This window comes from Callithrix jacchus, chromosome 18, assembly GCF_049354715.1.
Source record: "Callithrix jacchus isolate 240 chromosome 18, calJac240_pri, whole genome shotgun sequence".
Taxonomy (NCBI): Eukaryota; Metazoa; Chordata; class Mammalia; order Primates; family Cebidae; genus Callithrix; species Callithrix jacchus.
Window position 1 is genome coordinate 44,051,460 of NC_133519.1, and position 13,206 is coordinate 44,064,665.

The following is a 13,206-nucleotide window of genomic DNA, read 5'->3' on the forward strand; positions in this document are numbered from 1 at the left end:
TTTGAATGTGAAATTTTGTTTTGCATTTGTGTCAAGGTGTGACAGACTGCTAGAACCGTAGTTTGAGCTCAGAAAATATATCCGCTGCAAATTTGTGGAGGAATCTAGATCTCACTGTTTGAACTTTTGACAGCATGGAGAATGTATAAAGCTGCTTGACATTACTTGTAACTAAAACAACACGACATCTTCCATGGTATATACATTTTGCATTTACGTAGTTTTTTGGTCTGGTAATTTGGGGTTGGACTCATTTCAAAACACTATCAAGTTAACAGCAAAACCAATTTCCAAAAGCATTTAGTATTCAATAGCAGTGTTTAAGAATGATTCTTTTTATTCAGAAAGAAGTCTTAGCCCTGAGCTCAGAAAAGCACAATGAAACTTCATCACCACTGAGGCATTGATTGACCTGCTATATGGTAAGGCAAGTCAGGCTATTCAGTTGAACTCTGACAAAAAGTCATAGAACTGACGATGTTTAACTGCATGAGAGCAAGCAAAATACACCATTTAACACTACTGGTTAATAACACCCGAATCTTTGACGCAAAGTGCTTGCTCGTGAATAATACAATGAAAAAACATTGATTTTTTTTTTTAACACCTTACATTGTAATAAGCTTTGTAAATTTGTCTAAGCCTTTTTTTTTTTTTTTGCTTCACGTATATTTTTATCAACATCACTTGTAACAAATCTTAGCAGATTCCTCTTTAGGTTGTAATAAATTAGTGTTTATTTCAACTCTTCTGAAAATATTTGTCTGTAGTTGTTTCACATAAACTGTTCTAAGAGGCTAATTCTTCAGGTTCTTTTTTTTTTTTGTACTTTCATTGGTTCCTCAAAGAAACAAGAACAGCTGAGCAGTGTCAGCAACATCTGTCAATTGTCAAAAGCCAATAATACTATTGAGAAAAAAGTTGTCTTAAAAAATAATTGACTATTGATGTTGCTCCCAGTGTGCTCAGCTCTTCAAGCAATTATTCTCACTGAAAGGCTAAGAATGTTTAACACACTTATTTTCTTTAGACACATTTCTTTTGCCTCTGAAATCATACCTGACTTAATTAAGTCACCATTGGTAAATGGCTTTCCTCTGTTGGCTAACAAATGAGCCTCTCAGAAATTTGGTTTGGCTTTGGCCTCATTTGGACTTTTGATTTTTGTGAAGAAATTTGCTATGATTAAACATTTCATTTTATGTTTTCTAATTTTTCAAACTGTTGATTTTTTAAAATTGGGAATATTGTAATGGCTGCTTAGTCAAGTGTTTATTAGAAGAGATATAGTGTTATAAAACAGACACAATATTTTGCCCTTTAGTTTGACAACAAAATTTTCCACACTGTGCTGTGTCTTAAAAATTAGATATTTTAGTATTCTTTTCTTGTTCTGACATGGAGTATTCACTGATGATGAAATTCAAGAAAATATCACATTATGGTGATAGGCATAGCACTAAAAATGCTATCAAGTTGTAACCATGTCACTGAAATTTGCAGTAATCTGAACAGTAGTAGAAGCGATGAGAACACCATATTTGGTTTCTGCTTTAACTCTTTACTCTGCCATTGTTGAGTAAAAGCCTTAGACAATATGCCAATGAATGAATGTGACTGTATCCCAATAAAACTTTATGGACATTGAAGTTTGAGTTTCATGTAATTTTTACATGTCACAAAATGTCATTATTCTTTTGATTTTTTTCAACATTTAAAAAATGGTATAGCCATTCTTAGCTTAGCATCACCTGGCCTGTGATCCACAGTTGTTTGACCCCTGATATTTATAGTAAGCCTCCTGAGAGAAAAAATGATTTCATCATCAAATTCACCCCAAAGTATAGTACATCTTGCCTTAAATTATGTGTGAGAAAAAATGTGTACCTACATGTTTGTCGGTATGGACTATTTCTAAGAATAATTAGCAGAAAATATTAAGGTACTCCGCTTAGCTTCCAGATCTTGTTTTCTAACATCCTTCTTCACTGAAAGGGACCAGGCTCCTTGGAGAAATGGTTAAGTCTGGAGCTGGGGCAGGGAATACACAAGATGATCCTGGAGCACGTAGTAAAGCCAGAAAGTAAGGAAGAGGGTGCAAACAATAAAACAAAATAAAATAAATAGGGTCTATTAAAGGGACTGAAGAGCCAACTGAAAACTCCCAGTAGCCAAAACTGGATAAATAATGTAGTATTGGATGTAACCCAAGGCATGTAGGTTTCCATGAGTCCATACTGATATAAATAAGTGATTGACTCAATAAATAAAATGGGAAGAAGAGACATATCTTCCATAGAAAAGAATTATAAATAAATTATGTAGGTAGTCCCCTCTCACAGAAGTAGAACATGACTCCTCACTCCCTAGGTATGGGCTGGCATAAGGACTCCCTTCAATGGAAAGGGGAGGAAAAAGGGGTTACAGTATATCAACGTGACTTAGCACAGGTCTCAGTGATAAGTCATGTAGATAGTATGTATCTTTGGTAGCATGTGATGAAAATGGCACTTTACCTGTATGGTCTCCCTCTCAAAACCCATAATCCTAGTTTAACTATAAGAAAAACATTCTATCAAGTATTCCATTCTAAAATTTAAAAGTTTATTAAGATTAATTGATACTCAAATTCATGTACATGCCATTTAATTTCTTTTAAATTGTTGCAATGATAGCATAATCCTGGAATGACCATATTGAGACTTTTCAGCAGAGACTGAGTGACTTCAGTTGTTTTTCCAACAGTATAGTCCTTATGTAGTTTGAGAGGCCAGACCTGTGGTTGCTGAATTGTAGGAGATACACGTGTAGAAAATTGGATGAGTAAAGCTGAGAGAATGGACTCTTAGCAGTCCCCTCCTTCCCCCCAGAAAAAGGGGGAAAAAAAACAGCAAGAAGCAAAAATTGAAGACTCCACAGCTATTGTGAATAGCTGGTTCTGAAAGCACTTAGACCTTTAGTATTTCTTGGTGAGAGGGCATACAGTTGTACCACATGCGACATTTTCGCTCCCTTGGCCTGATTTGAAACTTGCTGTATCTACTTTGAATGGGGTTTTATTTTAAAGGACCATATCTTCATATTCCTCGAGCACAGGTCTCTGATTCAGCAACATATACATGCCATGTAGCCAATGCTGCTGGAACTGCTTTGGTGTTAAATATAACTACCTTAGTTATTCTAATATGATCTCTTGAACCTAAATGACTCTGTGAAACAAAATCTGTGACTTTCTGTTTTTACTGAAATCTGAAACCCAAAGGGGGAATGATAAAGATGGTTTTGACAGGACAGGAAACTCATTATCAGGAGATAAATCACAGACTTCCTAATTGTCTTTAGTTTACCTTAGATGCATTGTTTAAACATCTAGAGAGTTTAAGATTTTGGTGAAGATGCAGAAAGTTAAATGACTTGTTTTTGTTCTAAAATCCTTCGTAGTTCCACCTACTGTGAAAGGAGGAAATGTCACCACAGACATATCGGTATTGATCAACAGTGTTATTAAACTAGAATGTGAAACACGGGGGCTTCCGGTGCCTGCTATTACTTGGTATAAGGATGGCCAAACAATCATGTCCAGCTCACAAGCACTTTATATTGATAAAGGACAGTATCTTCATATTCCTCGAGCACAGGTCTCTGATTCAGCAACATATACGTGTCATGTAGCCAATGTTGCTGGAACTGTTGAAAAATCATTCCATGTGGATGTCTATGGTAAGGAACAACATGTGCTGTGATTATATACCTTTCCTACCTATGCTTTCTCATATACTAATATCCAGTTTATTCACTAATAATCCTCAGTGGGTTTGTCTTTTTCAATATGCATGGATAGGAATTGGGAGAATTTGTTCCATGATTTGGAAAAATATTTTAAAAACCTAAGGTTAGCAAGAAGGTGTCCATTCACTCAACTAACCTTTGCCATGGCACTTGGAACATCTAGAGTATTTGGTTATTACCGAAAAGGCAAAGTAGTTGTTGGGACTGAGATCATTCTGAGCTATTTGTCCTTTATAAGCCAGACAATCCAGAGTTTCCAGAATAATTAAGACAGTTAGAGATTAGCTAGACCAAGAAATTCTTTCCTCAATAGCTTAGCCGGAGAGAGGCATATAGGTAGATTTTAATGGTCAAACTTTATGAGAAAAAAACAACTCTTCTTTATTTTATTGGGATATATTTTGTGCACACAAAGAATTGCCTGAAATATTGCTATGTTTCTCCTTAGTTCCTCCAATGATTGAAGGTGACTTGGCCACACCTTTGAATAAGCAAGTAGTTATTGCTCATTCTCTGACACTGGAGTGTAAAGCTGCCGGAAACCCTTCTCCTATTCTCACCTGGTTGAAAGATGGTGTACCTGTGAAAGCTAATGACAATATCCGCATAGAAGCTGGTGGAAAGAAACTTGAAATCATGAGTGCCCAAGAAATTGATCGGGGACAGTACATATGTGTGGCTACCAGTGTGGCAGGAGAAAAGGAAATCAAATATGAAGTTGATGTCTTGGGTAAATAAGGATGCCACTGCCTGGGTTCTCAGATTCCTAGCAAAACCTGATTCATTTGTTAAATTCTTTTTTGTTCATGCAATAATAAAACAATCTAAAAGAGGGTATAGTCGTATGTGCAACTATGGATTGCACATTACCAAGAGGTGGATGTGTCACTGGAGTCTCAGGATGTAGAATCTTACATAAATCTTCCACTGATTTTGATAAGTATACTTGATATATACAAGTGCATAGATACATTTTTACATCAATGACAATGTCTAATTGCAGTGAACAACAACATGGTCTTTTGTCATAAGCCCTACGCCAGGTAACAGGAACCTTAGCCTTGGAAAGTCATCTTGCAACCTTTAAACTCAGTATCTTTATCTATAAAGTGAAGGCTTTTGAATAGATGGCCCAATTTGGTGGTTTTTGTTCTCTTGTGCTTATGAAAATAAACAATATAAAATATGAATCAAGTTGATATTCACCTGGCATCAGTGGCACCATAGTACTAGATAGAGGAATAGCCACGATATGTCAAAAGCATGTTTACTGATCCTGGCAAGTGTTTATTGTAAAATGTATTTACAATACATTTCAAGTGCCCTTCATTTATCAAACTACTACGATACTTGTCAGCCTTCTGAACTGCAATGTGGTATGGCTTCATGAGATTCTGTGTTTTTTGGTTGTATACAATTCTTTGCATGTTGCATTCCTGTTGTTTCCTAGTGCCGCCAGCTATAGAAGGAGGCGATGAAACATCGTACTTCATTGTGATGGTGAATAACTTACTGGAGCTAGATTGTCAAGTGACAGGCTCTCCCCCACCAACTATCATGTAAGGGTTTTGGTATGTCTTCTAAATACCTCCCGCATTTTGTTTTGAGTGTTTTAGAGCTATCTTGAAAACCGTTCTGTATCATTAAAAAGGATTGTATGAAATTGTATTCTTTATATTCCTCTTTTAGTAGACATGCTCTATATACAATGCAACTTCTACTTGATAGTCAAAAGGCACCAAAATTTGCTCAATTAGAGGAATTGCATCGTATGGCCTTAGAAATTACACATTTAGTTCACAGAGACAGTCTATCAAGCAGTATTGTCATACTTTCCTGAGGTACCGAAACGTTTAACAGACTACCAAGTAAAAAGGAGTATACCAGACATATTAGGTAAACAGAGAAAGTTAACGTGCATATGTGTTTACCAGTTCTTTTTTTCTTATTCTTTAATTTTCAAAGCATGTATTAAATACTTAGCTTTTGTTTCCAAGTTGCTATGGGATATGCAGAGGAAGAGTTAGTCAATGAAGGAAATGAGATATGTTCACAGATGATTATAAAATGAAATGGAATGCAAAACTCAGAAGTGTAAACACATAATGCTGTATGATTTAAAGGTTTGTTTACACTTGTTTTAAGATTGTGTATGTTTTGCTGATTATTATTTAAACATCGAAGTGAGTAATATTTAGGAGCACTTGTCTCTATTTTAATTTTGAATTTTTTGGTACATAGTGGGTGTATATATTTATGGGTTACATGAAATTTTTTGATACAGGTACGCATGCATAATAATCACATCATGGTAACGGCATATCCGTCAGCTCAAGCATTTACCATTTGTGTTACAAACAATCCAATACTTGTCTCTTTCTTGTAGCCTAGAATTAGTAGAAGAATAAATAACTCAACACACAATTATTGGGTTCTAACAATATGCCAGCTTCTGTGTTAGGCCAGGTTTCCTTTTTTCTTCTCTTTTTCATTTACAGTTTATTTTACAGAGTAAGCCACTAGGACATTGAACAAACACACAATAGAAACTTTATGTATCTTCTAGGGCATGATTTGCTTAAAAGATATATCCAGACTTCCTTTTGCCTTTTCTCTAGGTGGCTGAAGGATGGCCAGTTAATCGATGAAAGGGATGGATTCAAGATCTTATTAAATGGACACAAACTGGTTATTGCTCAGGCTCAGGTCTCAGACACAGGCCTTTATCGGTGCATGGCAACAAATACTGCTGGGGACCGCAAGAAGGAATTTGAAGTGACTGTTCACGGTATGCTGAAGAAGGAATAGGAGCTTTGCATTTTAAATTAATCTGTGCATTGTTTTATTATCTAATTCAGATTGTTGCTCAATACTGTGAATAAATCCTGAGTTGTGGAAGGCAGTGTAAAGAATGTTAATTTCAGTTGTATAATTACACATTTTTTTGGTTACTTTATTGACCCAAAGACTCAACTAAGATGTATCATGTAAATACTTACAGGCAGTAGCAAAAAGAATTCTGGGAAATAAATAAATAAATGTAGACAGAGCTTAAATATTAGGAAGTGTATTCTGCATAGAATGCCAAGGTCTGAGGAAGTAGACCAAATAAGATAGAACAGGCAAGGAGCAACTTCCAAGTAAAGGGGTTATGTAAGCATTTAAGGCTAAACCCCTTTACTTTATTTAGCCTAAAATGCTTACATAACCCCTTTACTTGGAAGCAAGAGGGATGGTGAATACAGCAGTTTCCAGAAATGGTGGCCGAGGATGTAATTGAAGGATGTGAGGGACATAAGTACATTCACAAAACTGGCACATTAGGATTATAACCATTACTCTAATGATAAACGCAACCCTCTGCCAGGGTGTTATGTGTCTTACTTGCTGGCAGAACTTGGGAAGGGAGGGCTGGAACCAGAAACTGGAGAGCCACTTGGAAGCCACAAGGCGTATCTATGAATGTCAACTTTATTCTTCCTCTGTCTCTGCGGACTGCTGTTTTTTTATTTTTAGTCCTATGTCCCATGATGGAATATACATAATCCTGTTTTTCAGTCTCAGTCCCAATTCCTGAGGGAGGAAATCTGGCAGGTCCAGTTTAAATAAAGTTACCATTCCACATTCTATCAGCTTTGCAGGGGGCAGAGTCATGCAGTATAAATATGACTGGAAATCCACCTTGACTTAATAAAGTAGTTCTAGAGAAAGTGAAGGTCATTATAGATTAGTAAAACACACCAAAAGACGTAAGTCAAATATACATCTGGATTACAGTAGCCATAAATACGTTTTACTTATTCTTTGGAGATTTAAAAATCCATAGTTAAGAAGTAATCTATAAACTTGCTAAAAAAGCACAAATTAAATACATGGGATAAAAGTATTTCATTGTTTGTTAAAATAGAGATTTGATTTTTTTCCCCTTAAATTTTAAGGTTTCAGGTTCTTGCATATGTATTTTTAATTTAGACCCCACTGATTATGGTTTCATTTCCTTCCTCCCTTGCTTAAATCTAGTTCCTCCAACAATCAAGTCCTCGGGTCTTTCTGAGAGAGTTGTGGTGAAGTACAAGCCTGTCACCTTGCAGTGCATAGCCAATGGGATTCCAAATCCATCCATTACGTGGTTAAAAGATGACCACCCTGTGAACACTGCCCAAGGAAACCTTAAGGTAGGTGTAAATATTACAGAACACAAACTAAGAAAGCTACATAGGTCTTCCTAGGAATACCAAATGATTTGCTCTTAATTGTAGATTTTTCTGTTGGACAGATTTTGCCGAAAATTTATTACTAAAATGATATGCATTTTTCTTAGCGTTTTTAATGATTTAGCTTAATATTTTGACTTCAAAAATGGAATTAAAGGCTAAATAACTTTAACAATAAAGTTATTAACAATAAATAACTTTATTGTTAAAGTTATTTAGCCTTTAATTCTATTCTTCAAGATACTGATTTTAAGATAGTGGTTGTTATTTATATTACTTTGGTTTATGCCTAATTTAGTGGTTAAAAACCTGGTGTCTCACAATTGAACAATGCTCATCAATAATAAGCCAAAAATGTTCACCATTGAGTAAAATTAAGATCAAGTCATATTTACATAAATATAAGTAAAATAAGTCTTGAAAGGCATTTTAAAGAATTAGTTTATAAGCTTCAAGAGGGCAAAGACTCAACTTTTTAAAAAGTGAGTAAGTTCAATTTTGTATCTTTCATAGTAAATATAGTCCCTGGCATATAACTGTATCTCATTACATATTTGTTAAATGAGTAGATGATGATTGACTGATTGATACATTTCAGATCTGGATGATCTAAAGGATGCACTCAAAATCAGCATTAATAGATTTTGCTAATAGGATCAAGTTAATTGACTAATGTGGGCTTGAATTTTACTTGTGAGTTTTCTCTAATGACAGGTATGTTATGTTCCTTTTTTTAGTAGAAGTGGTGGATATCTGTTAAGTTTCAATTCCTATTCCAAATCCAATGAAAATAATCCTACATCTTTGTGCAAGTGAAAGATTCAGTTTGTAGCCTTCCAACATCGTGCAGGTAAACAATTGTTTACCTGGGAGACAGCCATCTGTCATATTATCACACAAAAGTAGGATTGCAAACTGTAATGAATGATTTAAAGAGAAAACCTAGAGGTATAGGAACATATGATGAGAAAAGTCTTTGAGAATGTGGAAAATTTATGGGAAAAGCCCTGAGTACAGTTCAGAAGACCTTGTGGAAGTTAAATGGGTGAATGAATGGAAGAGAACTGGGTAGAATGTTTCAAAGAATATGTGCATGGGCAAACAAAGCAAAGGTGAGCATTGCACCTCTTGAGGATCAGAAAGGCAGCCAGTGAGTGGGCTGAGGAAGAGACCAAGGGAGAGGTGATGTTAAAGACTAGAGACTAGATAGGAGGCATTTAAGTAAGGTTAATGATTTTATTTTTACTTTAAAGCAATGAGAGACCTTTGAAGGTTTTAAAAAAGGAGTGACATTATCAGGTTTGCATTTTAATTAGTTATTCAGACCCATTCCAAAGAATAAATTGGAGGAGCCAATAATAGATATGTGAAAACCAATTAGAACCTATTTACATTTGTCTAGGAGAGAGAAAAGATAGAAATTTAGACTCATATGCTGGCCATGCAGATGAGGATACTTGTATAGATTGGTGAGGTATGTATTAGTTAAAATCACTGGGGGTTGATGAAAGACTGTTTATGAAAAGTGAAGGAGAGGGACGTGTCAAGGAAGACTCCTAGGATTTCAATCTACACAACTGCATGGAGAGAGTTGCCATCCAGTGAGACGGAACTGATCTGAGTTTTAGACTTTTGGGGGTTGAGCTGACTATGAGATAAATCAGTGGAGATGTCAGGAGATCACTGAATATGTGGTCTTGGAGCTCAAAGGAGAGTCTGGCTGGACATATTGGCACATCAGCAATATTTGAAACCATGGGCATGGATGAGTTAATCCAAGGAGAGAATAAAGGGTAAGAAGAAAATGGGCAGAGAACTGACATAGTTCAGTCTTTAAAAATTACAGCATTTAAAGATCATGTGTCAGTCCAGACATGAATCTAAATGTATAAATGTGTTGCTTAACATGTTTATAACGGTATGGATGGAGAATACGTTAAGTGGGAGTTTACATGGGAGAGTTTGGGAGATCATTTGGGGTCAAAATGTGGTGAGCCTGGAGAGAGCTAGGCTGAGTTCAGATTTCATTCTGGGCAAGGTGAAGAGCCATGAATGAACTTTGAAGGGAAACTGGTTAAAGGATCAAATTTGAATTTTAAGCAAATTATTCTGGCAATAATATGCAAGATAGAGTAACAGCCGGGGAGGTTGGAGACACTGGAACATCAGTTAAGAAGCTATTATAATCCCGTAGTGGCTGTGGAAATGGAAAACAGGGGATCTGAGAAATATATAGTGACATAATTAATAGGATTCAAAGTAGGCTCCAAAACCTAGATGACTGGAAAAATAGTGGGTGCCATTAAACAAGACTGGGAACATGCAATCAGAAGTGGACTTTAGAAATACAAGGAAAAATGTATGAGCTTAATTATTTGGACATATTAGATTTGATGTACTAACCTGTTCAGCAGTTTGCTGGAAGGACAAATTCAGAGATCAGGAGAGAAGGTGAGGCTACCCTGTAAATTTAAGATGCTTTAGAGTTTTCCATTGATGCCGTGAGTTTGGATAAAAACTATCAGACAGCTAAGCTTCCTGGGTGTGGGACAGGAAGAGGAAGCAGACTCTAAAAGTTAATTTCCTAAGAAAGTCAGAGACTTAGAACTGAGGGAATGCTTATCTTTAACACCCAAAAAGTAGAGAGTTTCAAGGAGTCAGTAATCAACCACACCAAATGCTATGGATGGTGGAGGAGAGTATGAGCCTATTATATAGGCTGCTGAATATTGTGCTTGGAAGTTGCTGGTAACCTCTGAATAGCATGTTTCAAAGAATAACCTCTGAATCACCAGTTTCAAAATGACATAGCCAGTTGCAATGGGTTTAAGAGGGAAATTAGGAAAAATAGGAAGAAATTTATCTGCATTCCCATTATCCATATTTTATAATTTTATTATTTTTCTGGCTCCCATGACCATTTAATAAACATTCATTGTTTTAAACTATTTATGAATTTTTACATAAATGTGGTCAGGTTTTTCCAGATAGCTTCAATTTTCATCGCATGTGTCATAGTTCAGTGCTAAAGTCTTTTATTCAGTATGACTATACCAGTAAGCTGGCCTTAGGTTATTTTATTTTGTGTTTTCCAGAGAATAAGAAAAGGCTTTTCAATCAAACTAGTCTATTACCTTCTGCATGATGATGTGATCTCCCCCTAGTCTATCAAGAGTTTATTAAAATATTGGCATGAAAATAGTGATATTATATATTTAAATGAGTTTTTCTATTTCAGTGACTATTTTTAAATCCAAGTATAAAGTACAAAATTCCTCTGTGCTTTCTGCTCCCAATTAGATACAGTCTTCTGGTCGAATTCTACAAATTGCCAAAACCTTGTTGGAAGATACTGGCAGATACACATGTGTGGCTACCAATGCAGCTGGAGAGACACAACAGCACATTCAACTGCATGTTCATGGTAATATTTCTACATCTTAACAAGAGCATGTTTGTGTCACTTTTTTTAAAACATAGTGGGCTAATTTTTACTGATTTACAGTAGAAAAGAAATAAATGTTTATTAGTCTGTGTGAAGAAAACCCTAGTGGTTTTTTTTCCATTATTGTAATTATTGTTCATGTTAAGATCTTCAGTTTTCAGGTTGTAAACCAGGACATACTGGAACTCATAATTAAACACACCATCCTGTGTTTTAAGTTCTCTGTATTCTGTTAACTTACAGCGGTCTACAGATAACTATTGTTGAAAAGACAGAAGTTGGCACCATTTTTTTAGTCTTGTCTGTGATTTTCTTGCCTGCCTATAAGAAGGATTTTGTAGAAGCCATCTGTGGCTCAGGATCTTCTCCATCGTGCTTTAGTAAGAAGTCTTGGTGGATCTGAAGCACCTCATTAATATCATAGCTTCACAGTAAACTTGAAAGACTACATAATCTTGAATAATGTGACTTTAGATCTCTAGACGCTCATCAGAAAAGACCAATAATTAGAGGCTTGGACTTTCCTAATTTAGCCAGAATATTTGCAGAAAGCTGTTCAAGATTTTCATGTACAAATTATTCATTTTCTCTAATTCACATGATTTCTTGTTCCATCTTTTCTTATTCATTCATTCATATATTCACTTCACATTTACCAAGCAATTAAACCTAGAATAATGCCCTAGCACCTAGTTTAATTCCAGGTATATAGTAGGTAGTCAAAAATATTTAACAAACTAAAGATTAAATAGTAGGTGAATGAAAAAGTTTTAATTAGACATTGAATTCTTCTAATTTGCTTCTTTTGCACATTTTCTTCCATTTGAATCAACCAGTTAAAAAGAATCAAATCATCAGTTTCCTAAATGTTTCTAATAAAGTAATTTATTCTTTCCAGTTTCTGAAATATGAACACCTAACTTAGGGACATCTACATACATAAACCATGTGGGCCTTTATTCTTTCACTGAATCATTGGTTGGGAGACCAATATCTGAATGTAACCATGTTGGAATTGGCTAACCATGCTAGTGGGGTTAGGGGACAGGCTGACCCTGCTGTTCTGTAAGTTGCCTTGCATTTGCCTCGTTCCCCATAAGGCTGTTGTCTCTTCCTAGTGCTCTTGTACAGCTGTCTCCAGCATCTACTCAGACTTACACTTCCATCTAAGAGTATGCTGGGGACCTTCTCTCTTTTTTCTTATTTCTCTACCCTGAGGATCCTTCTGTTCTCCTTCTGCAAGCTGTTTACCCTCTCCCATCAAGTTTAGTTCTTTTCTGGTCTCTGTTACTGGCTAAGAGGAAACAGTTAAGTGAGATACAATGGCACGACACAACCATCTTAGGCACTTAGGAGTCAGGCCAACTTTGGTTTAAACTCTATGCTAAACATGATATGTTACCTTGAGTAAACTACTTAATTTCTATTAGCATCTAACTTCTGTAATGATTTTGAGGTTTAGAGATGATAGGTGTAAAACATCTCCCACTTCATAAACACTAAATAAATGGTGGCAGCTAACTTTGCTAACTTCTACTCTCTGAGATGTTATAAAAAAGAAGGATGTTTTGTTCTCTAGGCTGTTTTAACATACTTAAATGAATGCTCCATAATAGCAGCCCCCAACCTTTTTGGCACCAGGGACCAGTTTATTGGAAGACAGTTTTCCCACAGACTAGGGAGAGGAATGGTTTGAGGATTATTCAAGTGCTTTACATGTATCATGTACTTTATTTCTATTATTATTGCATTATAATA

General features: G+C 35.7%; 1 protein-coding gene across 12 annotated transcripts in view; it reads left to right on the plus strand.

Moving 5' to 3' along the window:
• HMCN1 (hemicentin 1) overlaps positions 1 to 13,206 on the plus strand; it is a 532,161-nt gene that overhangs the window by 356,668 nt on the left and 162,287 nt on the right. For all 12 annotated transcript variants that reach the window (XR_013529004.1, XR_013529005.1, XR_013529007.1 and 9 more), the window contains 6 exons: positions 3,442 to 3,720; positions 4,238 to 4,519; positions 5,240 to 5,348; positions 6,408 to 6,577; positions 7,810 to 7,964; positions 11,304 to 11,427. Coding sequence is in view for 8 of the 12 variants with exons in the window: in XM_035280045.3 (XP_035135936.3) it covers positions 3,442 to 3,720; positions 4,238 to 4,519; positions 5,240 to 5,348; positions 6,408 to 6,577; positions 7,810 to 7,964; positions 11,304 to 11,427 (1,119 nt within the window). In the remaining 4 variants the exon portion in view is untranslated. The remainder of the gene's footprint in view (positions 1 to 3,441; positions 3,721 to 4,237; positions 4,520 to 5,239; positions 5,349 to 6,407; positions 6,578 to 7,809; positions 7,965 to 11,303; positions 11,428 to 13,206) is intronic.